The sequence below is a fragment of the Dipodomys ordii genome, unplaced genomic scaffold (genome assembly GCF_000151885.1).
Source record: "Dipodomys ordii isolate 6190 unplaced genomic scaffold, Dord_2.0 Scaffold47, whole genome shotgun sequence".
Taxonomy (NCBI): Eukaryota; Metazoa; Chordata; class Mammalia; order Rodentia; family Heteromyidae; genus Dipodomys; species Dipodomys ordii.
This window is the reverse complement of record NW_012267263.1, coordinates 4,177,983-4,204,429: the sequence shown is the minus strand read 5'-3', so window position 1 is coordinate 4,204,429 and position 26,447 is coordinate 4,177,983. Positions and strand designations below refer to the sequence as shown.

Below are 26,447 nucleotides of genomic sequence, written 5' to 3'. Positions count from 1 at the left end.
CCATTCCAACCTCTAATTAACAAGTGCTACCCTTTGAGCTCAAACAATTCATTTTAGGTGGTTATGTGACCCTAGAAGAGAAGGCTTTGCTCAAAGTAGAAGTAGGTCCAATTTCCCTTGGGACTCTCAAGACCAGTCTCACCATTCAGTGTCCCTCCTCTGATATGGTATGAATCCTTGGGTTTGTCAAACATCTTCAAGTTCCTATAGTACCACTAAGGGCCAGCAGCAGCCCCTCTCAACGGCCCAACCAAGTTCTAGGGTAAGGAGAATGGAGGCTGTCTTGAATCCCTTGCAAGAGAGGTGACAATATGGGCATAGTGTCCCACTGACTGGATGGAAAGGAGTTTAGTTTGCTTCCCTGACTTGATGGGACTTCAAGGGTGACCTCTTCATCCCATAGAACTTCTGTCTTCTTGGCATTTTATGTAAAGCTGGGGTTTCCAGGCCCTCAGAGAAACACACAGGAGACTCCAGGTTCAGCAATATGCTCCATCCACTCTTTCCTGTGCTTGAGTTACTTCCTTGTACTTACATCTTCACAATCGGAGGAGGGTAAAGTGATATTGGAGATGGGAAGTAGGAAGAGTGGCTAAATAAGCTTCCATTTATAAGAAAGTCCCATCAAGAAGTTTAAATATCCCCCTCATGGATTTCCTTTAAAAATAATTGGGCAGGTTGTAGTTATGTGGGCCTAGCATTCCAGCTGCTTGGGAGGCTGACAGGGGTTCAATTGCTTGAGCCTGGGAGCTATGGGCAACACAATGGGACCCTAGCTAAACAAAGATCATGATGACTGGAGTCCTATGTGTACACTCTATGTAACTGAACCCCCCTGGCCCTTATTTCAAAGTTTAGTTCTGCATACTTTCCCAAGGCTTGTCCCTGCGGTGTCACACAGACCTCACAACCAGCTGGCACTTCCCTGGATCTGACATCCTAAGTGCCATTTTCTAGACCAAAGCACTCTCCTGCAGTCCCACAGTAGCTGCAGATACAGCATCTCACTGATAGAGGATCCTGAGACTTAGGAGTGGGGCACCCTCGTTTTCATTGTCCTGAGCCCCCAGTGTTTGCAGCATCCTCAGGAACCCCGCCATCGTCCAGGAGGCTACTCCCAGTCACCTTCACCTGGCTCTCCAGCTGGCTGAGGCGCTGCTTCACTTTGATCTGTGTGGCATTGTACTCAGCCAAGAGCCGGGCAAACCTGGTCTGCAGGGTATCCAGGGAGGACTCCAGGTGATCCACCTTCTCCTCGATGTCCTTGGGGTCCGCCCCAACCTTGGCTACATCCTCATCAATCAGATTGTCCTTCATCAGGATTTGCCTCCCTTTCTCCTCCAGGGCTTTTTTGGCATCGGGATATTCGGTGAGGGCTTCCATCAGATCATCCTTGGAGAGGCAGAACAGATCGGAATAACCAATGCTCCTGATGTTTGCTGTCCTGCGGTTCCCCGACTTGCTCCCCTTTATGTTTAAGATACTGATCTCCCCAAAGTAACTGCCATCACTGAGAACCACGAACTGGGTGACCCCATCATCAGCCACCACAGCCAGCTTGCCCTCCTTGATGATGTACATCTCCCTCCCGATGTCCCCCTTCTTGCAGATATAGTCCCCAGGGCTGAACACAGTGGGCCGCAGCTTTAGCACCAGCTCCACCAGCAGTCCCGCCTCGCAGTCCTGGAAGATGCGGACCTTCTTTAGGGTGTCCAGGTGCACGTTGATGGCGATCTCAGCCTTCAGCTTGTCTGGGAGGCTCTTGAGCACCTCCTTTTCATCCACTGTCTTTCTGTTGGCCCACAGGTAGTCAAACCACCGGATAACTCGTGTCTCCAAGTCTTTGGTCACCTTTCGGAATTGCATGTATTGCTTGATGGAATCAATCTTTGCCTGGAACTCTGCCCGGGAAGCATTCATGTTTGAGATCATGGAGCCCACGTTGCCCACAATGGTGGCAAAAATCAGAACACCCACCAGGAAATCTATGACCACAAAGAGATACTCTTCATCTTTCACAGGTGGTGGGGTCTCACCAATGGTAGTCAGGGTCAAGGTGGACCAGTAAAGACTGTAAATGTACTTCCTGGAGAGGCGTCCATATTCTGGCTTGGAGATGTTGGGGTATACCCAAGAGTCTGAGCCAAAACCAATGAACTTGGAAATGGCGAAGTAGATACAGGCATTCCAGTGGATGATGATGAGGATGTACAAGACCAAGTTCCCAATCCGAAACATATTGGGGTAGTTGGTCCTTGTCTCTGTGCGGTCAAAAAATTCGAAGAGCCGGGAAAACTTCAATAGGCGATTGAACCTCAGTTCTGGGTAGTTTATACCCAGCTTTAAATAAGCCAGGTCCGTGGGAGCCAGAGACAATACATCTAGCTTGAAGTGCAAAGACTTTGCATAATGTTTCCATAGCCTCTTAGCATCCCTGACCATTAGACCTTGCTCGAGGAAACCTAAAGAAAGTGGAGTTCAGTTGGGCATCAGAAAGGCTTTTTAAAACTATGACCATGAAAAATATTTCCCATATATGTATATATATATATATATATACACATATGTATGTATATATCTATCTAGCCATACACAGTGATGCACATATAATGAGAACACCTCTATTCGTTCTGGAAACTTATCCTGATACTTGCTCTTCTATAATATTCTGATCTGTGCAATTAAAAATAATAGAACAAGGGCTGGGAAGGTGGCTCAGTGGTACAGCGCTTGCCTTGCATGCCTGAGGCCCTCGGTTCGATTCCTCAGCACCACATAAGCAAAAAGAAAAAAGCCAGAAGTGGCACTGTGGCTCACGTGGTAGAGCGCTAGCCTTGAGCTGAAGAGCTGAGGGACAGCGCCCAGGCCCAGAGTTCAAGCCCCATGACTGGACACCCCCCACAAAGAAAATAATAGAACAATTAGGTAGCTTTGAAAATAGATTGGATATTAGATGCTGGCAAAGAATAATGGTTAAATGTAAGAAGATAACATGGAAATAAAACTTTTAATATATTTACATTTGATGTATTTATAATTGATCTTTCATATACTCACTCTTTGGGGTTTTGTCACTTTTTTTTTAAGTATTAGGGTTTGAACTCAGGTCCCTGCATTTGCTAGGCAGATGCTATACCACTTGAGCCACATGGCCCTGATCTTCTTTTATATACTCTGTGTGTGTGTGTGTGTGTGTGTGTGTGTGTGTGTGTGTGTATTCTGGGGCTTGGATTCAGGGCCTAACACTGTCCTTCAGCTTTTTTGCTTCCTTGATCTTTATATAGTCTTAAAATTAGCCTTTAAAAATTTTTATTTTATTGTAAAGATACTGTACAGAGGGATTATAATTACATGAGTAAGGTAATGAGTACATTTCTTTTTTTGGGGGGTCCGGTCGTGGGGTCTGAACTCTGGGCCTGGGCACTGTCCCTCAGCTCTTCAGCTCAAGGCTAGTGCTCTACCACTTGAGCTACAGCGCCACTTCCGGCTTTTTTTTTTTTTGCTTATGTGGTGCTGAGGAATTGAACCCAGGGCCTCATGCATGCAAGGCAAGCGCTCTACCACTGAGCCACCTTCCCAGCCCAATGAGTACATTTCTTGTGGAGCATTGTTTCCCCCTCTTTTGTTGTTCTCCCACTATTCCTTCCCTCCTCTACCTCCCTCACTCCTCTCCCCCAAAGTTATAAAGTTAATTTCCAGTATAGTGTCTTGTGGGTACCATTGTTGCAATGAAAAGCAGCCTTTTAAAGTTAGAGATCCACCAGGGCATCAGTGATTCACCTATAATCCTAGCTACTTAGGAGGCTGAGATCTGAAGATCACCATTCAAAGCTAGTCAAGATAGGAAAGCCCTTGAGACTCTTATCTCCAATTATTCACCAAAACCAAAACAAAAAGCAGAAATGGAACTGTGACTCAAGTGATAGTGTGTTCGTCTTGAGCAGAAAAAGCTACGGGACATCCCAAGTCCTGAGTTCAAGCATCTGTACAAGCACAATGAATAAATTAATTAGTTAATTAATTAATTTAGAGATTCAGGGTAAAGTGCTTACCATTTGGGACTTACATGAGAATATCCAAGACAAGTAAAGGGGGTGAGGATAGGGCAGATGAAACAAAATAGGCAGGAGGACAATTCTTGAAGCTGGATGAGGCTATGTGGGAGTTCACAATACTATTGCCTCTGCTTTTATGTATGCTTGAAAATAAATAAAATTTAAAACATGGGTCAGAGTCCACTCAGTTGACTTCACCAGAGGGTGGGACAGGACTCACCTTTAAAAAAATACTGCCCATGGGTTTTGAAGTCACTTGAGCCACTTTTAAAGTAAAACAACCTGGGAGAAAGGCTGTACATTATGAGTCAGAGGCATGGAGCAAAGAGACCATGACCTTCACATTTTAATTTTTATTTACATTCCAAATATGGGCAAAAATAGAGAGAAAAGTGTAATGAATGCTTTTAAAATGTTTACTAATTATCAGCGTGATCTTGAGGCACAGTGAAACAGGGCTGGGCCCACTGCTCCCTAGAGCAGAGTTCTGGGACAATTCTTGTAAGTACCAGGTACTGCTGCTGCTGGTACAAGGCTAGGCTTTGAGGTTAGCTGAGAGTAACTGCTTCTGAAAATAATGAAAATCAAATCTGTTGTCACCTATGACATAGGTAAGTTCAAGCCCTGATTCTTTGTATTGCTCTTGTTTTACATATGTCTGTCAGTATCTGTAGTGGGGCTGGTTCTAGGATTCCCCTACCTCATTCCTACTTGTGGGTATCCAAATCCTAGATACTTTATTGATGCATTTGTATATGTCTTTGAATATAATCTGCACATATTCTCTTGCATACTTTAAGTGATCCTTAGATTTCTTTTTTGGGGGGGTCTGGTCATGGGGCCTGAATTCTGGGCCTGGGCGCTGTCCCTCAGCTCTTCAGCTCAAGGCTAGCACTCTACCACTTGAGCCATAGCGCCACTTCTGGCTTTTTTCTTTTTGCTTATGTGGTGCTGAGGAATCGAACCCAGAGCCTTATGCATGCAAGGCAAGCACTCTACCACTGAACCACCTTCCCAGCCCTAGATTTCTTAAAATAGCTAATGCAATGTAAATATTATGCAGATAGTTGTGAGACTGTACAGGGTAGAGAAAATGACAAGAAAAAGCCTGAACATGTTTGGTATAGACATATAATTTTTCCAAATTTTCTTTTATTTGAATTTAGCTCTTATGCAGTCTCTGGGGATGCAGAGGGTCACCTCTGCCTGTGTTTATTGAGTGCCTAGGTACCCATGTAACACTCAGTGCCTCATCAGTTCTTTAAGATTCTTCTGGGTTAGAGGTGTGGCTCAAGTGGTAGAGCACTGGCCTAGCAACTATGAGGCTCTGAGTTCAACCCCGAAAATACATTATTTTCTCCATTCTGAATATGAACACTGGTTGGTTTACTTGCCTCCCTTTTTTCCAGCTTCCTGCTGAATTTGTTGCTACTAAGGACAGCACCCAAGCACAAGAAGGGTGGAGTCGATTTGAGTGAGGGCATTTTGTCCCACCAAAGTTTGGCTGGGACCAAGGACAGTGGACCCAGTGAGCCACTCACAGACTCCTGTTTTTTTCCTGGCAGTACTAGGGGGTTGAACTGGGAGTTTCACACTTACTAGGTAGGTGTTCTACCACTTGAGCCATGCCTCCAGCTTCTTTTGTCTTGATTGCTTTTGAGGTATGGTCTTGATTTATGTCTAGGCTGACCTGGGTTGCAATCCTATAAACACACATTACTGAGCCATTGTACTTCCCTTATAGCTGGGATAAAAGGCATGTACCACTGACTTCAGGAGAGTGACATGCTCCCGGGCTAGAGTGGGTCGCCCATCTGAGCCTTTCCTAAGTGGTCTTCTTGGATGAACATGCATTGTCCTTTAAGTTATGATGCTGGACACCAATGTGGAATTAGGAGTGTCAGTCCACCATGCTGGGTAGTGAATGTGGAATGTGGAATTAGGAGTGTCAGTCCAGCATGCTGGGTAGTGAATGTGGATGTTGGGTTCACAGAGTCCTTGGCCTTGATTTCTAAGTCAGTCTTGTTCTGATGCAGCACTTCTTTTTCAATTTCCTTACTTTTTTTTATGCTGATACCAGAACTTGAACTCATGTCCTGGGTACTATTTTCACTCAAGTTGGCTCTCACCACTTGAGTCACTGATTTACTTCCAGATTTTTGGAGATTAATTGGAGACAAGAGTCTCATACACTTTGATTCTCAGATCTTAGCCTCCTGAGCAGCTCAGATTAGAGATCGGAGCAACAAGTTCCCAGCTGGTTTGTAAATCAGCTTTGTAAAATCTTTGTAAATCCCTTCTATTATTTTTCCTTCCTTTCTCACTTTCTTTTTCTCTTTCCCTCCCTTCCTTCCTTCCTTTTTTCTTTCTTCTTTCTTTCCTTCCTTTCTTTTTACTTCTCTCCTTCCCTCCCTTCCTCCTTCCCTCCTTCCCTCCCTCCTTCCTTCTTTCCTTCCTTCCTTCCTTCCTTCCTTCCTTCCTCTCTTCCTTCCTTCCTTCCTTCCCTCCTTTCTTGTATCACTTCTAAGGAGAAAGCAAGATGTGACTCAAATGCTTCATATACCCTGAAGCTACTCTGAGTGAGGTTTGTTGCTGTGATCTGGAGATCTTTACACAGACAACTAGGACAATTTTTCATTCAAAAGTCTTGGAAGAGACAAGAAGGGTTTTTTCTATCTTAGTTAATATCTTTAGATCATTAGAGTAAAACATACAAGGAGCTGGATGTTGGTGGCTCACATTTAAATAATCCTATGTGGGAGACTGAGATTGGGAAGATCAAGATTCAAAGCCAGTCTGGGTGGGAAATTTCATAAGACTCCCTTCTCAACCCTTAGCTAGGACACACCTATCATCCCAAACTGTGTAGTTGTGGGCCAGCCCAGCCAGAAAAGTCCTTGATACTCTTAATTTCCTTAGAAGGAAGCAGGAGTGTATCTGTGATCCCAACAACTATGAGAAGGCTAAAGTAGGCAGGTTGCTGTCAAGTTGTGCCTATGAGGAAGCAAGATCCTATCCTAAAATTAACCACTAACAAATAAGCTAGAAGTGTGACTCAGAGCAGAGCACCAGCCTAGTCAATGTGAGGCCCTGAGTTCAATGCCCAGTTCAGAAAAAATAAAGGAAAGAAGGAAGGAAGGAAAAAAGAAAGAAAAAAAGAAAGAAAGGAAGGAAGGAAGGAAAAAAGAAAGAAAGAAAGAAAGAAAGAAAGAAAGAAAGAAAGAAAGAAAGAAAGAAGGAAAGAAAAGAAAAGTGCACAAGGGCACACAGCTCCTAGCTGCAGATGCTGGTCGCTTTTAGTCCTAACCAGAAGTGATTTGGAGGAAGTCATTATTCCTTTAGGCCCTGTTTCAAGTTTGTTAGAATTCCTGAGTGCTATGGAATAACAGGTCCAGGAAGCTCCTAGTTTCTGGGATTGACTGGATTCTGCCTCACATTCCCAACATCTGAGTAGTGAGAGGGGGAGGGGTCCTTGGCAATTTCCTATTGGTTTTCTTTCGCAGGTGACACAAAGGAAGCCTGGAGAGCCAGCTGGACTTGCTCAAGGCCACAGAGCTGATTAGGACAGCCTGACCCAGAACCCAGGTTTCCTGATCTCTGCTCATGGTCCTGTCCAGAGATGAGTATAGAGGGAAGAAGCTTCAGAACTAGCATTCACTCTTGTGGTTGGAGGGTCCTCTTGAGCATGCCCTGTGGCCTGGCCCTGGGACTTTCCTGAGGCACACTTACCTGTTCGGGCACGCACCAGCATGTCCAGGCCATAGAGGACATCTGCTGAGTAGTCCAGGACCAGCCACAGCATCAGGTGCTCAGACTGAAGCTCATCAAAACAGGCCCTAACAAGCAGAGGGTGAGATGTGAAATGCCATTGTCACCATGGGCCACACCTGGCTCTGGGACAAACAAGGCTCATTCTATCTAGTAGGGGCCCTACCAGCAGGGCTAATACCCTGTGGAATTGGCCCAGGCTTCTGAAGAAGAGACCTAGGCTAGGAATTAGTATTCTATCCCATGGTTACAGGGTCAAAATAAGAAGGTACAGCCTAGAATAGCTGTATAAGACCTCAAAAGAGCTGACATTAACCTCAGAGGTATAGCTGCTCTGGCTTCCTTGGTATAATCAGGCAAAGGAACTAAAGATCTGCCCTTTCTAGAGCAAAAAAATGTAAGACTGAGAGATTAACAATTGCACAGGCCAGCAAATATTTTCTACCTTTAATTTCTTTATGCTCCTTATTTTTTACACAGACACCTTCCAAACTTCCCTTCTAGCTGGACAGAGCAGCAGCCTGCCCCTGGGACCCATCTTATAGATTGCTAAGAAACCCAAAGCCTCTCACCCACCAGAAGAAGAGCAGCTCACTCTGTGTTCTTAGTGTCTAGATAGCCCAACTCAGGGAACAATATTGCCCCCCTGCCCACTTGGTAGGAAAGGTCTCTTTCTCTCTCATGCTTTTTACCTGCTCTGAAAACCCCTAGGAACAGCTAGACATTGCCCTTGACTGGATAATTCCAGAAGCCTTCATTTACACTTGGACAGCATCAGTGCCCCTCTGCATTCCTATCACACACCATGGTCAGACTCTGCATCCTGGTCTTGCATGCTGGCTCAGAAAAGCCCCAAAGGTATGGTCATTCTCACAGAGCTGCATCCTACTGGTTCCCACACATGCTCAGGGGAGACCCCCCTATCTATCCACTCTTCCTCTGGGAAGTACAAATCTTCATCTTCATGCCAGTCTTGCAGGCTTGCTTAGGAATGCCTCTAAGCTCTCTGCCTACCCATGGAGGAGCATTGTGCCCTGCTCACACCCTGCAGACTTTCTCAGAAATGCCCCCAAGCTCTTGTTTGCCCACAGCAGAGTGGGTGCTTGCTTGCATCCTTGTCTGGCAGCATGCTCATGAATATTAAGATGCTGGTTGGCCCTTAGAAGAACATGGCTTCCTGTAGCATCCTCATCCTGAAGCTTGCTCGAAAGCCCAAGCCCCCAGCTTCCCTGCAGAGAGGCAGTGTCCTGCTCCTGACATTCATAAACAGCCAACTTCCAGGAAAAGTTCCTTCTTGTGCTTATTAGAAAGTCTCAGCTCACTCCTGTGTCTCCAGACTGCAGGAGGCTCCAGAGATTCCTAGAGCCCTTGCTGATCCTCAGAAGAGAAATGGCTTTCTTGAAATCCAGAAGGACATGCTTGCCTAGAATTCCCTCAGAACCCACATTCTCTCCCAAAAGAGTGGCAGGGTGTCCCCTGCATTCCAGTGGAGCAATCTGTTTAGGTTCCCCAAAAGCCTACTGTTCACTCTCACAGAGTAATGCTTCCCTTTGGTGCTCAGAAGAGCAGTGTCTCACCCCTGTCTCCTATCACGGCCTCAAAGTGCCAGAACCCTCCCATTTCACCTCAAATTCAGCTCTCCAACAGTGATTCAAAGTGTCCTGAGAGCCCTGCCTATTCTGTAAATGGAGAAACAGAGGCAGGAGAGCTATATGGTGGCTGTGGTGGAATCAGAACTCTGGTCTTCTAGGCCAGCTGTCCTCAATTCTTCTGCTCCTCTTGCCTGGCCCTCCTCGGGTGAAGTTACTGCTCCTTTACCTACCTGCACACAAGCAGACACCAGTTATAGAAGACTGGCAGGGAAATCATCGTCAGCCAGCGGTAGTAGATGTTGCTGGAGGGGTCTACCACAATAGTGTCCTTCTTCTTTCTGGAAATACAGAGCTGTACCATCAGTTCAGTTGGGTTGAAAGGTTCAGCTTTGTAGAGATTTAGAGACCTGGATTCACTTAGAGACCTGAAGCTCCATAAATGGCTGTCTGTGACAAGATTTGGTCAGCCTCAGGGGGTCCCACAGAATACCTCTCTATGGGAAGATAGGCTGGAAGTTAAGATAGACTTACAGGTCCTTTCTGCCCAGCTCAGCTGCCAGTTGACTAGAAAACTATAACAATGACATACCTACATATCCTGTGGCCACATCACTGCCCTTCAAGATGCTGGGAATGAAACCATAGTATAGCAATGCCACTGATGGCTGGTGGGAGCACTGGAACCATCTTGGGGAGCTTGGTGAAAATGCTGATTCCTGGGGCCCTCCCATCCCCCTTCCATCTGGGGCCTGGAAATGTGAATGTAAGCATTGCTTGATATTTCTGAGGCAGTTCCTCTCACTGAACTTGGGAAACTTGGAATGTGCTCCTGGGGACCCTCTCCGTCTTGTTCATTGCATTTTTGTGCTGAGATAAAGTTACTGATATTAATTTCCTCCTCCTCCACCTTCCTCCTCCTCCTTTTCTTCCTCCTCCTCCTCTTCCTCCTCCTTCTTTGTTGGCCATGAGGCTTGAACTCAGGGCCTGGGTGCTGTCCTTACACTTTTTTGCTCAAGGTTACCATTATACCACTTTGAGCCACAGCTCTACTTCTTGTTTCTAGCTGGTTAATTGGATAAAAGAATCTCATAGCCTTTTCTGCCCAGGATGGCTTTGAACTGTAATCCTCAGATTTCAGTCTTCTGAGTAGCTAGGATTACAAGCGTGATCTACCAGCACCCAGAATGGTTTCATTATTCTTATTTATTATTCCTAAAACATGAGATAAACCTCCTTATTAAGTATATCTTGAGAAATTATTGGTTCAATTTAATGTCCTACAATTTCTGGTCTATTATTATGAGCTCTTAGTAAGTCACAAATAGCCAGAGACTGGAGACATGGGGGTAATGGGTGATGACCCTAAATTCACACCGTGGACAGTCCCATGGAGTTTGAGAAGTGGCATATTCAGGATGTTGTTCTGAAGGAATGGGTTGTCCTCAAAATCTATTTCAGGATCAAGTGAAAACCTGGGAGGACACAAAGAAAACCAGCCAGGAACCAGTGACTCATGCCTGTGATCCTGATTACTCAAGAGGCTGAGATCTAAAGATCATGATTCAAAGCCAACATGGGCAGGAAAAAAATGTAAGGTTCTAAATCTTCAACAGACTTTGCCTAACAAAGCCCTGAGGTAATAGGCCAAAAAAAAAAAAACCCAAACAGCCAAACAAACCCACATGATATAAGCCAGGAAACTTGCCCGAGATTCTAAAGGTCTTAGGAGATTAGTTGGAATATGAATTCTCTGGACAAGTACACACATTAAACCTATTTATTAATTTACTCCATGTATATACCTAGAAAAGATTGGGGGGCTATTAATGTGTTGGAGTCAGGGGCATTTAGCTCTGACAGCAGGATTCCACTGTTAACAGAACCTGGTTTTTGTGTGTTTCTCTCACAGGTGCTTTTCTTGTTTTCCAGTTTGGGGGAATGAATATGTAAATAAAATAGTGCTGAATATAGGTCTGAGGATGCCTCTAACCAGGAGTCCTTAAATATGAAACTTCCCTTTGTACAACTATGTAAAGATAATAAAATTAAAGTATTTTTGAAGTATGGAATAATTTCATATGTAAACCAACCAAAAATGCTTGTTTAGGAACTTACTCATATTAAATAGTTGTGTCTTGGCCAATCACAGCAGCTGAGCTTGTGTCAATCATTAGTGGCCAGCTGATGTGTGTGTGTGTGTGTGTGTGTGTGTGTGCGCGTGCACACAGTTCTGGAGCTGGAACTCAGGATCTAGGTGAAGTCTCTGAGCTTTTGTGCTCAAGGCTAATACTACTTAAGCCACACCTCTACTTTCAGCTTTTCTTTTTTTTTTTCTTTTTTGGTAGTTAATTGGAAATAAAAGTCTCACAGATTTTCCTGCCCAGGCTGGTTTTTTACTGCAATCCTCAGATCCCAGCCTTTTGAGTAGCTAGGATTATAGGCACCTAGCTGCCATATGATTTAAGTAAGGAAAATTGCTGACCCCTAGCCAAACAAGTTATCACTTCACCTTTCTTTTGCTTTCTGCCCCCAAATGCTGCTTGATCACATTACAAGCAGAGTTCTTAGTTTTGAGGGCTGCTTTATTCTGACATGGTAAATAAAATCCAGTTGCGCCCGACATTTAAAACAATGATGTATTTTGACAGTGGATAAGCATAAGAAAAGAACCAGCAGATGGCATTGCCCACAAGCTTATTGGGTACCTTTCACCCTGCCTGTTGATAAATTACACCAGGCTCAGCTTGCTACCTCCAGGCATGGAGGCTCTGACTTACAGGAGTTGGCCTTTCCTCTAGCTACCAAACTGCTGAGGGCCTAGAAAGCTCCAGCACCATGCAGCTGTATCCTGGAGTCCATCCAGTACTGCCCAAAAGAAACCTACACAGAGTTGCAAAACATTGCTGGATTTGGCTGGGAACAGTTTGATTGGTCAGGAAACCATTATTCAGGAATGTCAGAAATGTCAAGGAAGAGTAAAGGAAGGTGTCCAAAGAGGATTATTTTCTGTATCCCCTGTGCTCGTGTCCTAATTTTGGGACAGTTCCCTTAGTCTGAGTAAAGGAATGTTGCCTGGTACAGCCAACACCACCCATTCTCATCCTAGCTCCAAAGTAAAGCAGCTCAGACACCCTCTGCTGGGGTTTCCTTTGCTGTTCCTTGCCTAAAGGACACAATGCCTAACTTTCCAGTTTTGTTTTGTGTTTTGAAGTGTCACAGTTGGCTTCAAATCAAACACATAACCACAGTAGCTATTGTTTTGTGGATGAAATAATTGTGTTTTCCTTGATTGATGGGATTTGAGTCCCAAATTTATGCAAACAAAATAAACACATGCTTCCTTTATGAAAGGAAATAGAAAAAAATAGTTCTATTTCAGGAACAAAGGAGGAAATAAGAAAAGGCTCTGGTACATATTTCCGTCAACTGGAAGTCAAGAAATGGACATTTCCTGCTACAATGTGGTTCCCCTTAACTTAAGGAAGGCTTTCCTCTGCTCCCATGGGATTCTATAGGAAGTGGTGAGGCAGGGGAGTTGCACGCTCATGTGCATATACTACTGCACACTGACGTACCTACATACACACCCCCAGTGCTCCTGAGAGTGAGCATTACACATCTCAATAACTCTGCCAGCTTGACATCTGTGACTGAAGGTAAACTCCACCAGTTATCCTCTCAAGAGGCTCATCACTGGAAACACTGAAATGTTTTCTTTCCCACTGCCCTCAACATCAGCCTTAAGAAGGAACATTCAGGAGCTGGAGACTGTAGAGTGGAAAATGCATTCTTCTTGCTAAGGAGACCATGTACTGTTCTGCAAAGGAACTTGTTTCACCCCCTGAACTATGTAGCAATATAGGGTGTTAAGGCTTAAAGCCTTTATCTGATGTAGGATCTTTGCTTTACGAATGAGAAAAGAACCAAAGAGATAAAGTGACTTCTTCAAAGAAATCATACAGACCTTGCTTGTCCCTCCTCCCTCTGTCCAATGGGGATGGATTTCCAGTAAAAGGAGTAAGATTCTAGAATGGTGTTTAGGGAGGGTGGGAGGCAGGAGTACTTAGGAAGGGAGGCAAAGCTAGGCTTCTATGGGGAGAAGGGTGACTCCTAGAACCGAGAACGGTGAGTGGACTCCACTGGGATTAGGTACTTACTCCTCCTTAGAGTTGTTGCAAGTGTTAGTGTTGCTTCTGGCCAGGGGCCAGGTGCTGCAGGAAGGCAAGAGAACCAGGGTATGAGTGCAATCAATTTCAAGGACTAAAAACCATCATCCCCAGGTGATTATTCCAGGACCTCCTATTCTCTTTCCTGAGACTTTCTGTTTGTAGGTTGAAGAGCAGAGGGTATTGTTATGCTAGGTACCTGGGTTTGAACTCATAGTCTTAAGCTCGCTCAAGCTTGCTTACTTAGCTGGTGCTCTACCACTTGGACAATGTCTCCAGCTTGGCTTTTTTTTTGGTCCGGTCGTGGGGCTGAACTCGGGGCCTGGGCGCTGTCCCTCAGCTCTTCAGCTCAACGCTAGCGCTCTACCACTTGCGCCACAGCACCACTTCCGGCTTTTTTCTTTTTGCTTATGTCGTGCTGAGAAATCGAACCCAGGGCCTCAGGCATGCAAGGCAAGCACTCTATCACTGAGCCACCTTCCCAGCTAGCTTGGCTTTTTTGCTAGCTATTTTGGACATACAGTTTTGAGGGCTTTTCTTTCCTGGCTGGTTTCCAACCTCCATCTTCTGGATCTCAGCCTCTTGAGAGACTGGGATTATAGAGGTGAGCCACCAGTGCCCAGAGAAGGGACAAATAATTTTTATGTGTGACTAGTTAGGTCTGGTAAAAGCTTTGGGCAAGAAGATAGATAAAACTTGACTAAATTGAGGTTTCTGAATAAGTAAGAATGAATGGTTTGAATGCTATCCAGTTTCCTGGCCTCAACTTCCTCCTGCTCAATCCTGTGCTGGGCAGTGTTTCAGGCACTATAGAAATGGACCATCCAGGGCTTCTTCTTTTAGGTGCTTCCATGCCTGAAGTGAAGGGGCTCTCGAACCTTCTTAGGTGCCAAGATGGACGCATCCAAGCAGGGGCAGTCACTTACTATCCTCATCTACCCAGACGTAGCTCTCAACACCCCCCCCCCAAACAACAATCAAAACAAACTCTTTCTTCCAATTTGTAGGGGGAAAAATCTGCCTCTAGAAAAATCATCTCCATTTTTAGTTTGTCTTCCCTCAGCTTCCCTACTCCTGGGGTGATTTTACAACTTGATGGTCTACCGACCCATCTATGTAAGAATCTGGAAGAAAGTGGAGGTTGGTTTTGCACAAAATTAAAGTGTAAAGGTAAAATGTCCTAGTATTAAATGATTTTCCCATAGGAGAAGGTTTTGTGGCCCAAGAATTGTCTGCTAACACAATTTTTTTTTACATAACTGATTCAAGAAATCCAGGTGACCTTTCTTGAAGCCAAGAAGGCAGCTTGCTTGTATATGGTCACTGCAACTCCACTGTAAAAGATGACCACACTGCAGTGTGACTCCTGAAACTGGATACCCAGCCAGATGTCATTCTGACTCCTTGTGTTGGCTCCACCTGGGCATTTCTTTCTCTCCCCATCTAACATATGGCTGCAACTGCTTGTTTCTGGGTTGGTTGTGCTCATCTGAAAAATCTTTCTGATAAGCAGAAGTCCCTGAAAGATGGTGGAGATAACATTCAGCTCCAAGGATACAGTACACAGTAACAATGAACACTTTGCCTTCCTTTTCCAGGAAGCCTCGCAGAGTGATCAGCAACCATTCTGTGCCACTACATTCATCTTTCCATCCTGAACCTTCTGGCACATGATCAGGTACCTCTGATTCACTCAGGGCCTGCCCAGGATGTGGTCCTCACCCAACCCCACTGCTTGTCTGGTTACATTAGGAAATGAAAAAGGATGAAGTATCCATCTTTATTAATATAAGATTATAAGAAGGCAATTCAATCAAATTAGCTAAGGAAGTCTTTGTCCCAAAGAAATTAAACCTCTCTGGCTAGCTTGCTAAGAAACTTCTTTTCCTTTCTCCTTCCCATCTTCTCCTCTCCCTTGTCTGTCTACTACCCCTCCTGTCCTTCTGTCTGAACAGTGAAAACACTGTCTGGGTGTGGGACACCCAGCCCTGGGAGCCCCTGTACAATTCCTGGTAGCCAACCAGGTAACCCTGGCTTTTACATCTCAGGAATGCCAGGGGGTCACAGGGGCAGCTGATGTGGAACTCGGCTTGAGCCGGCCTCTCCAGCTGTCCTTTTAACCTTAGCCAGAGATTCTGACACCTTTCTCTGGTGCAGAAGCCTGAACCTGGGTCTCCTGCTGTGGTCACTGGCAAGAAATGTCCCTGAACTGTCATATTTTACCATAATGTACGGCAAAATCTGTAATATAGAGATTTCACCTCTCACACACAAACACAAACATGTAGTACAATGGTGGTACCAGAAAATCTGTCAAATTTCCCTGAGGCTTCCTCACCTTTACACTCCAGAGGCCCTTCTGGGTCTTCTTGAGAAGCCCCCAGACTACAGACCTTCATATTGTCACAAAAGTAGACTGCATTTTCCCCAGCAAATCATATAAGGGCCATCTGTTCTCAGCAATCACATTCACATTTTACAACTCTCAGTTGAAAGAGAAAAGATTCAGCCAAAAGAAAACTTTTCAACCCTTTTCTTTATTTCCCAAGGAGGTCTGGGTGAGAATCTCCCTGCTTTTGAGCCTGGGGGAAGCCAGCTTTCCCTCCAGGTCAGGCCTCTCCTCCCTTCCAGTCTAATCTGAGTATCCTCAAGAAATCTCAGTATGTTCAGTATGCAACTAAGTTGACCCAGTGGCCCCTGTGTTTTCCCCTCAATCAAAGGCTGCGGGGACACCCAGGAACAAAAGAGGTGGAGATACTTCTGTGTATATGCACAAAAGGGCACACTAATCCAATAGCAGCACATTATCTGTCCACCCCTCACCCCACCCAATGGTTCTTAACCTGATACAGAGTATGGGTGATCCCTCTGGAAAATTAGACAATCAGTGAACCTTCTTTCCAGAAAAAAATGCACATACCTCTAGGCATAAAATTGTTTGTACCATTTAGGCACACCTCTCAAGTCTCCTGGTATAAAGAGCCCTGCTTTCAAGCAAGATGAATCATAGTGCAGTCTAGGGTGATGAGGGTCCTTGATGAAGAGAGGTAAATGTGGCCAGCACTGTGTATTGAGTTTGAGGAACTCTGTGTAGGAGATGGGACCTGGGGTCAAATGAGGCTGGGCTTCTTGGTTCAAGGGCTGCCTCTCCGGGGCTTTTGGAGTCTGTGTAGAGGATGCCAGAAACATTCCTCAAAGGGTGCACCCCTTCCATGAATAGCTTATATGGCTGGTGCTCTAGGGCTCCTGGGGTATCTAAGCTGGACTCATCAAAGCTGGTGCTTTCTACCTTGCCTGCCAGTGCAGGTGGCCCTTTGTCCTTTGTGGTTCCTTACCTTTTCCCTCTGTCCAGTAGCTCCTGGCTTCCCAGATTGGACTGGGCATTGCTCTCTCGGGTAGATACCTCCTTAAGCTCAGCTCCCTGGAAACGCGCTAGAAAAGAATCTGGTGTCTGGTCCTCATGGTGTATGTGTCTGGCAGCCCATGCACGCAGCGAGATGAAGAGGCGAGACAACCTGGAAGAACAGTCAGGGATTGGAGGTGAAGGACAAGGAAAACCCTCTCTCTGGCCTGGAGGGACCCACTAGAAGCAGAGACATCAACCAACAGAGCATGGTTATGATGACCTGTGGCTAGTGATTGTCTCATTCTGTTTGAGTTTTTAATTCCCCTCTCCTTTTACCCCTGCAGTCTGTGGCAGAGTTGCCTTCTTATTTTCTCTCCCTCTGCTTCCTCCTTCTCCTTCTCCTTTTCTTCCTCTTCTTCCTTTTTCTTCATGCTAGTACTAGGGCTTGAACTTAGTTTTTTTTTCCCTTTTATTTTAGCATTTAAAGCAATCTATTATTCGAATTAAGGAATTACACATTTTGTTTTGATAATGGTCATTATCTTAAAAGCATCATTCAGTTTTCTCACATTTAAAATTTCACATTGCTAATTTCAGTCAACTAACTATATGAGCCCAGAGGCTGCAGCAACAGACACTGGGGTGGGCAGGGCTGGGCTGGGGGTTTCCATAGTCCTCACTTAGCTTTTCATTTGGCTTTTTCACTCATAGCTGGTGCTCTGTCATCTGAGCCACACCTCTATTTCTGCATTTTTACTGGGTAATCCGAGGTAAGAGTTTATTGGATTTGTCTGCCCCAGCTGACTTTGAATTATGATTCTCAGATCTCAGCCTCCTGAGTAGCTAGCAATACAGGCCACTGGAGCCCAGTTCAAGACTTCCTGATAAAGGACACAATCTCTTTATTTTGGTTTTGTCAACATTTTTTTTTTGCTGGTCCTGGGACTAAAACCCAGGGCCTAGCCACTGTCCCTGAGGCTCTTTGTACTCAAGGCTAGCGCTCTACCACTTGAGCCACAGTGCCACTTTTGGCTTTTTCTGAGTAGTTCATTGGAGATAAGAGTCTCATGGACTTTTCTGCCAGGGCTGGCATGAACCACTGGAGCCCAGTTCAAGCTTTCCTGATAAAGGACACAATCTCTGTATTTTGGTTTCGTCAATTTTTTTGTTGGTCCTGGGGCTTGAACCCAGGGCCTAGCCAATGTCCCTGACCTTCTTTGTGGTCAAGGCTAGTTCTCTACCACTTGAGCCACAGTGCCACTTTTGGCTTTTTCTGGAAATAAGAGTCTCATGGACTTTTCTGCTTGGGCTGGCTCAAACTGCGATCCTCAGATCACAACCCCCTAAGTATCTAGGATTACAGGTGTGAGCTACCAGCAGCTGGAGGCTTCGCCATTTTAATTCTACAAAGGCATGGCCTATCAAATAGGGCATTAGGAAGACTTCCTACTCATTTCTTTTGTCCAATTCAGACCTCATATTATGACTGATAAGCACAGGGACTGTAAAATCAATACAATTTTCAAATAAGGATAAAGTATGGAACAAAGTTTAAAGGAAGAAGCATCCCCACATAGCATAGATTCTTTTTCCAATGCTTATTCCATTACTTTTTTTATTACAATTTCCACTTCTCTTCCTAAGCTCATGTAGAATTTCCTTTGCAACTTACCCTGATCCCTATCCTGGAATCAGACTTAACAAAGGAGGTGGCCATAGGCTCAGCCTCTGAGACAGAAGCCCATGTCCCTGAGCTCTTCTCACAGGAGCATTCCTGTGAGAGGCCTACTCTAGTCCTGGCTCCTGTGTCTCTGCTAGAGGGGAATGGGAAGAGGCTCAACTCTGTTTCTTGGCTTCTGGTTTCCTTTATTTGGGGTCAAGGTCAGTTTTTAAAAACTTAGAACTAAGTCATGAGCTGTCACATACCTTGACCTTGTTCGTAGGCTAAAGGAATATAGTGAAGCCATTAAGTGTTCTACTTATGATGTTGAGAACCTGCTGGGCACCGTTGGAGTATACCTGTAATCTCAGGAGGCTGAGATCCGAGGACTGCAGTTCAAAGCCAGCAGAGGCAAGAAAGTTCATGAGACTCTCATCTCTGATTAATTACCTCCAAACCGAAAGTAGCGCTGTGGTTCAAAGTGGTAGAGCACTAGACTTGAGCAAAAGAGGTCAGGAACAATGCCTAGGCCCTGAGTTCAAGCCCCAAGATTGATCCCTCCTCCCCCAAAATGAGAATCACTGTTGTAAACATATTTTGAGCTGCCTGCTTGACCCAACTTCTTAGCTCTGAATACTTTCCCCCTCCTTTCTTATGCTGAGGGAAAGATCCAAGGTCATTCTTCCCTCTTCAGCCTCGAACAGAGCTGAACAACTGACCTACAGCAACTCAGAGCCACTCTAAGCCGGGTTGAATTCAAACCAAAAGAAAATGATTGGAGGCCCTTTTCAGCCTTGTGCTTGCTAATGGGGGAGCAGAGCAAGACAGATATGGGGGAGACACTCAAAGAAAGCACAAAGACCACATACTTCCATGAGAAGCCATTGTCTCCCAGCTTCCTCCCCTATTCCTCATTTGCTCTGCCTATATTTCCATCATTATATATAATTAGCATGTCAGCACCATATGATGGTACCTGCCTCAGCCTCTCCCAGACTTGCAATTCCATAGCTTCTCTTTTCCTTGCAGCCAAAATATCTTAAGACAGCATTTTATGCTGGGAGCCAGTGGCACACACCTAGCTACTCAGGGGGCTGAGATCTGAGGATCATGGTTTAAAGCCAGCCTCATCAGGAAAGTCAGCAAGACTCTTATCTCCACTAACCTACCCAAAAACCTGGAAGTGGAGATGCTTCTCAAGTAGTAGAGCACTAGCCTTGGGCAAAAGAAGCTCAAGGACAGTGCCCAGGCCCTGAGTTCACGCTCTAGAATTGGCATAAACAACAACACAACCACAACCACCCAGAATTTCATTAGTAAAATAAAACACTAGAAATCACTTACATGCCCAGCTACAATGAGCTTGGATGAAAATTATGCTGACTACACAGATAAATTAATTTTTGGTAATAATCTTAAGGAAAAGTTATAGCACACAAGACCATGTAAAACCATAGTACCAATAAGAAAATGGAATACTGAGCTCAAAGTTTGTTAAGTACTTGGCCCTTCCTGGATCTGACACAGCCCTGGACACAGCCCCTGAGGGGCTGGCACTGTTAGGTGCATTTCTAGATTGAAGCCTGAAGTGATGAAATAATTTCTTCAGAGCCAAGCAAGGTACAGAGGGCATGAAAGGGAAGCAGAGCTCAGAGCCTTACTAGGCTTGTAAAGAACAGGCTATGGAGTATAGACCTGTACCTGTGAGAACCTGTCAGCCCTGTCTGGAACAGTGCCACCATTAACCTCAACATCTCTGGGTCCTCCAGTGTCCTTCCCACTTTCTCTGCCTCGTTATTTTTCTGACTTCTAAGCTCAGAACACTTGTCCCAAGAGGAGGGAAATTACTCACAGATAGATTTGGGTACTATTTTGACTCTTTAAGCCCACCCCCATGCAGCAGATTCAGCTGCCTTTCTGCCCCAATCTCCCCTTTCTCAAAGCAAAGGCTCCGACTGGTCAATTACCTGGCAGGTGTCTGGCTAGTGAAGGAGCTGTGCCTGGTTCCAGCTGACACTCTGGTCTCCATGGCGGTCTCTTCCTGCAGTGCAGATGATGTCTCCTCACATGGTGAGTGGACCCTAGGAAATCAAATATGCAGCATGCTAAATTGATTTTAAGCTCATCCACCTCCTGAATAGTCAGGAGTGAGATGGACAGATGCCCGCCTGCCACATAATGAGAGCAAACAGCCCAGATCCTCTACCCAGAAGCCCTCCCATTTCTGCCATTTCTGTTCACTTCCAGCAGATCTTTACTTTTGGACTATGGTGACCTTTTGTTTTAGTGGGTTTCAATTTAGAGCTTTGTTCTACCACTTGAGTCATGCCCCCATCTTTTTTGTTTTAGTTCAATTTTTAGGTAGGGTTGTGTTTTTGTTTTTGTTTTTGTTTTTATCCAGAGCTGGCCTCAGACCTTGATATTCCTACCTTGTCCTTTCGTGTAGCTGAGATTATAGGTGTGTACTACCATGCCTGGACGAAGGTAATCAGTGTGTGTGTGTGTGTGTGTGTGTGTTTGTGTGTGTGTGTGTATTATTAGGGTCTGAATTCAGAACTTCATGCTTAGTAGGAAGGTGCTCCACTACTTGAGCCACAACTCTAGCCCCCAAGGTAAACCTCCTTTACAGCAAGTTTGATCAAAGAGCAAAGCTCATGTTGGGGAGGGAGGCAAAGGAAGCTGGAAGCAAATGTTGACAGGCTCCTCATCAGAAGGTAGAGCCTCAGGAAGGTCTCCTTGATTTTCATCTCAACCGTACAACCTGTTTTGACAAAATACTTCCATAACATCTCTGCAATCTAAGTCCAGAGCAAATGCAATCTCCTTTTAGAAGCTTCCTATCCACTGTGTGGGCTGTGGATGCATTTCCCTGGCAGCTATGTGCATGCTTGCCTGGCAGCCATCTGTAACTGTAAGGATCTGGCAAGACCCAGATAATTGCCTGGACTTGGCATCCTCTAAACACAGTACAGCTTGTATGATGCTTTCAAAAGCGAATCCAGTTTTATTTATTTATTTATTTATTTTTGTTGGTTATGGAGCTTGAACTCTGGGCCTGGGCGCTGTCCCTCAGCTCTTCAGCTCAAGGCTGGCACCCTACCACTTGAGCCACAGAGCCACTTCCAGCTTTTTCTGCTTATGTGGTGTTGAGGAATCGAACCCAGGGCCTCATGCATGCGAGGCAAGCGCTCTACCATTGAGCCAACTTCCCAGCCCCCAATCCAGTTTTCTTTTTGCCAAACCTTAGTCTCTGCCCCTGCAATACAGAGGTTAGGGGCAATGACACACTTGTGTAATTCAGTGTTGAAAGCCCTGCGCAGACACCACAGGATGCCCCTCTGTAGGAACACCAACCTGTCACATCAGCAGCAAAGCCTTGAGCTTTCAGGAATAAAAACCAGGAATGGGTTTGTCTATGTTTTCCTTTCTTTTAAAACCTCCTAAGACTACATTTGATCAGCCTGATTAAAAGCCAGTCAGGCACTGGGCTCTGGAGATTTGCTCTTCATTCTACAAGTCTTGTGGAGCCCTGGCAAGGCAAATTAATTCTATCACAGGGCCCATTCCAATCTAATCGGCTTTCTTAACAAGGTGGTTGAAGGGGGAGGCAAGAATTAACATCAGGGAGAAGCTGCAGTCTCTCCCTGGAGTGATTAGAAGTCAGGCTCTTTGAATCCCAGGTGCTGAGCTGTGCTGTGGCCATCCCCCTCCCCCCCCCCCCCCCCCCCCCCCCCCCCCCCCCGCCCCTTCTCTCTAGCACCGGGGAGCTCACTTCCATGCCAGGACCTATCTAGGCCATCTTTAAAAGCCCTGACTGCCAGCATGCACCTTCTTTCCTCCTTGTCCCCAGGCCAGGCTACTTTTTATGCTGGAAACAGCATCAGACGGCTTCATCTTCACTGACAGGGACCTGTACAGCATCAGCTGCCCCTGGGCTCACATTTTCCTCCCACCATAGCCGTTTTCCTGTAACCATATATCTCAGGTCTAGCTTGGCTGGGCAGAGAGACTGAGACCATCTTTTCTTAATATATATTTTTATTGTAAAGATACCATACAGAGGGGTTATAGTTACATGAGTGAGGTAATGAGTATCTTTCCTATCGAGCATTGTTACCCCCTCCTTTGTTTTTCCCTTACCATTCCTTCTTTCCCCACCTCCCCAACTCCTCCCCAGGCCCCGAAGTTGTAAAGGTTCATTTTCAACATAGTGTCTTGTACATCACTGAGACCATCTTGACATTACCAATTACAAGCCAAGATTGGTTTGTATGTTTTTGGTAGTGTTTGGTGGTCACCAGCAGCCATCAGTCAAAACCTAGGCTACTGCTGAAGGGATGGCTCTAACTTGAGCACAAGCACTTGATTTTGAGAATTGAGTACTGACATGCAGAGAACTCAACTTGCCTTTCCTCCCAACACCATTTCACTCACAGGTACAATATTCAAACCACATATTGTTCATTAATAGTCTACAGGTTATCAGCTACAAGCATTCTACCATTGAATCCACACAGCAACCCTTTCCTAGAGGAAGTGGAAGTCTAGGAAGGTTAAGTACTTATTTGAGATCACAAGGGCCAAACAGCAAAACTGGCATTACAGTGTCATTCCATTCAATTCCCAAACCTGTTCTCATCCTCCATGAAGCTGCCCTTACTATTTTCCCATAAAGCCCAGATGAAAATGGGACATGGCTGAGGAATGGGGCATGCCACTAAGGACATTACACTGATCCATCTTGCTGAACTACATGGTATGGCGCTTTATTTCCAACCCATCTGGCTGGGATCTCCTCCTCTACCATATGTGGCCACTCACATCTCATCCATCTACATAAAGACCCTGCTGCAGTTTCGATTCTATAGTTCTTTACCTCTCTGATGTTCTGTAGATGTACCTCCCAAGAGGTACTCAGTTACTGGGGGATAAGTGAATCTCTGGATCTGAGCAGCTGCATGAGCAGTTAATCTGGCTTCTTTTTGTTGCAGGAAAGCACACCATGAGACCAGATTTATCTGCATCTGTGACAAAGAACTCAGTGCTTATGACATCAGGCGTGGTGGGCAGGTGAAGATGGTAGAGCCCACTCTCCCACTCTCATCCAAAGCAACCCCATGGAAACCAGCAGGTTTGTAGACTTGAGTTGCAGAAGCTCCTGGTGACTGGATGTTCTGCACATCGGTCGCCTGTTCTCTTTGAATTGAAGTGTCATAGAAAAGAGGAAGCAAAAGTTGGCAATTTGATGTTGCTTTAAACACTGCTCAAACACTGACTCCTGGAAAGGCACACTTAGCCCCAAAGAACAGAGAGAACTTTCTCTGGCATATATTCAAAGGGCCAATGAAACCTTTTCTTCCCAATGCATCTCTCTGCTTGTATCTTTTTTATTTTAGTCCAGGCTTCGACTCAGGGCCTTGAGCTCTTACTTGGCTTTTTCACTCATCTAGTGCTCACACCTCTACTGTCTTTTTGGTGGTTGAGATAAAAATCTCACAGACTTTTCTTGGCTTGGCTTCATACTGTGATCTTAGATCTCAGGCTTCTGAGTAGCTAGAATTATATAGACCACCAAGGCCTAGCTTTCTTGATTCTGCCAGATTAATGTCTTCCTTTTAGCTCCAGAGTCTTGGCAAATACTAGGACTTATATACACTGTAAACCTAATTGTAGTCATGCACCCCACATTCCAGTCCACAAGGAACCATAGATAGATAGATAGATAGATAAATAGATAGATAGATATAGGTATAGGTATAGATATAGATATATCTCACAGTAATCCTATCAGATTATAATGGAGCTGAAATACTCCTATCATCCAGTAATGTTGCATACTCTGGTGATGACACCTGGGAAGGAAAAGGCTCCCAGAAGTTGGCAAAGATAAGAGCAAAAGCAACTACTGCAACACAATGAAGCAATTGCTTTCAAAGAGGGGAGGAGTTGAAACTTGTCATGTTCAACCTCTATGCTTATTTGCAGAAAGGAACTAGTGCTGGTGAGGTACAGGTTTCCTTTGTCCTCTGCCATTGGGCAAGGACAGAGTTTATCATGAGAACTTGACTGGTAACTAACTTTCTCCTTTGTGGAACAACTGGTATTTTCCTTTAGTGACTTTGGGGACATGGGAATAGACATAAGTGACCTCTTGGCACAAGACTGGAGAAGATGACACCTCATTCTCTTCCTCTTCTCAAGCCCCAAGGATCTTGAATGATTGGAATCTACTGCCATTGGCCACATGTGACCTGGAACTGAAGCCAAAGCATTTTAAGTCTTTGGTCCTGGAGAAGCCCGTTGAAAATGGCTTTCTCTGGTGATAATTGCTTTGGGCTATACTCAGGGAGTAGCACAAAGAAAGCCTCTTTTCTGTAGAAGCTGCAAAGCTTGCTCAAAATAGCTATACCAAGAGGTAGGTCAGGATTCAGGGTGCCTTTGGTTCTCACTGCAATTCTCAGAGCATATTTTTTAGTCTTTCTCTGTTGAATTATCCTCAAAAATATGCCATATGGTTCCTAGAGAATTGAACCAAATAGAACTAAGAAGACACGAAAACCTCCGTAACATTTTTTCCCCTGGAATTTCAGAATGTAATTATTTGTTCATTCAAAGGAAGCATTTTCACCCTTTTAAAAATGGCTTTCCACTAGGAAAAATAACTCTAATAACTCAATAAAGAGAATCAGGAAACTGGGCCTCCACTTTGATGCTTTGGTGAAAGACCTAAGGGCAGGAATGTCTCAGGGGACAGAAATGTGCTAGGCAGGTGTTCTACCATTTCAACCATATGCCTCTAACAATCTTCTTGATGTAATTAAAGATCAACAGTCATTAATACTTCAGTATACAAAGTCTCAATTCTTTATCTTAAAAGCATTCCAAAAGGACTGGAATTTTAAAACACAGATGTAATTTTGCCCAAATGCCATTTCTCTTCCTAAAATAATAATTTGAAACTTAAAAGCATTGTATGTGTATGTTGCCATTGTCCTGTGTTAAAGCTGAGCAATGTACCAGTTCCCTATCTTTGTTTTTTTTTTTTCTTCTTTTTTCAAATAGGGTCTTATGTTGATGGTTGGGCCATCCTGGATTTCAGTACTCCTATTTATGCAGGCACTGACCACCATGCCCAACTTTTCTTGTTTTAATTTAATTTTATTGTAAAGTTGCTGTACTGAGGGGTTACAGTTACATGAGTAAGGCAATGACTACATTTCTTGTCAATCATTGTAACCTCTTCCCTTGCTGTTCTCTCACTATCCCTTCGCTCCCCCACCCCTGCCCGAAGTTGTAAAGTTAGTTTCCAATATAGTGTCTTGTGGGTATCATTGTTGCAATGGGTCATCCTGTGTCTAGTAACATGGCTTCAGAACTTCACACTCTCATTTTGCTGTCTCACTCATGGCTAGCTATCCCTTGAGTTCTTTTTTTTTTTTTTTAAACCAGGGCTGAGAACCGAACCCACGGCCTTGTGCGCGCCAGGCGGGCGCGCTTCCGCTGGGCTAAACCCCCAGCCCCTCCCTTGAGAGTTCTGTCTGATATTTTACTGAGTAATTTGGAGATATAGTCTTGTTGACCTTTTTTTTTTTTTTTGCCCTTATTAGCTTTGAGCTACAATCCTGCACATCTCAGCTTCTTGAGTATCTAGGTTTATAGACATGAGCTACCAGCACCCAGCTGGCCCTGTCCAATACCTTTAAGTCATTCTTCCTACATGGTCAAGGTCGGCTATGGAAATAATCTGTGACTAGCATCTCACCTGAGGCCATTCTCAATGCAGTTGAGATCTCTGTCCATGCTCTTTACAGTAAGGTGAGCCAGGGAGGGTTGGGAGTACTGGGTATTGACCTTGGCCAT

General features: G+C 44.9%; 1 protein-coding gene across 1 annotated transcript; it reads right to left on the bottom strand.

Moving 5' to 3' along the window:
• Window positions 1–1,050: 1,050 nt before the first annotated feature.
• Window positions 1,051–26,447, bottom strand: Cnga3 (cyclic nucleotide gated channel alpha 3). Its single transcript, XM_013019732.1, has 8 exons — window positions 26,350–26,447; window positions 20,555–20,668; window positions 16,917–17,096; window positions 13,573–13,626; window positions 10,417–10,425; window positions 9,646–9,753; window positions 7,785–7,891; window positions 1,051–2,462 (listed from the first exon to the last, which is right to left on the bottom strand). Exons 1-8 carry the CDS (start codon window positions 26,445–26,447, stop codon window positions 1,051–1,053), a joined length of 2,082 nt encoding a protein of 693 aa, XP_012875186.1.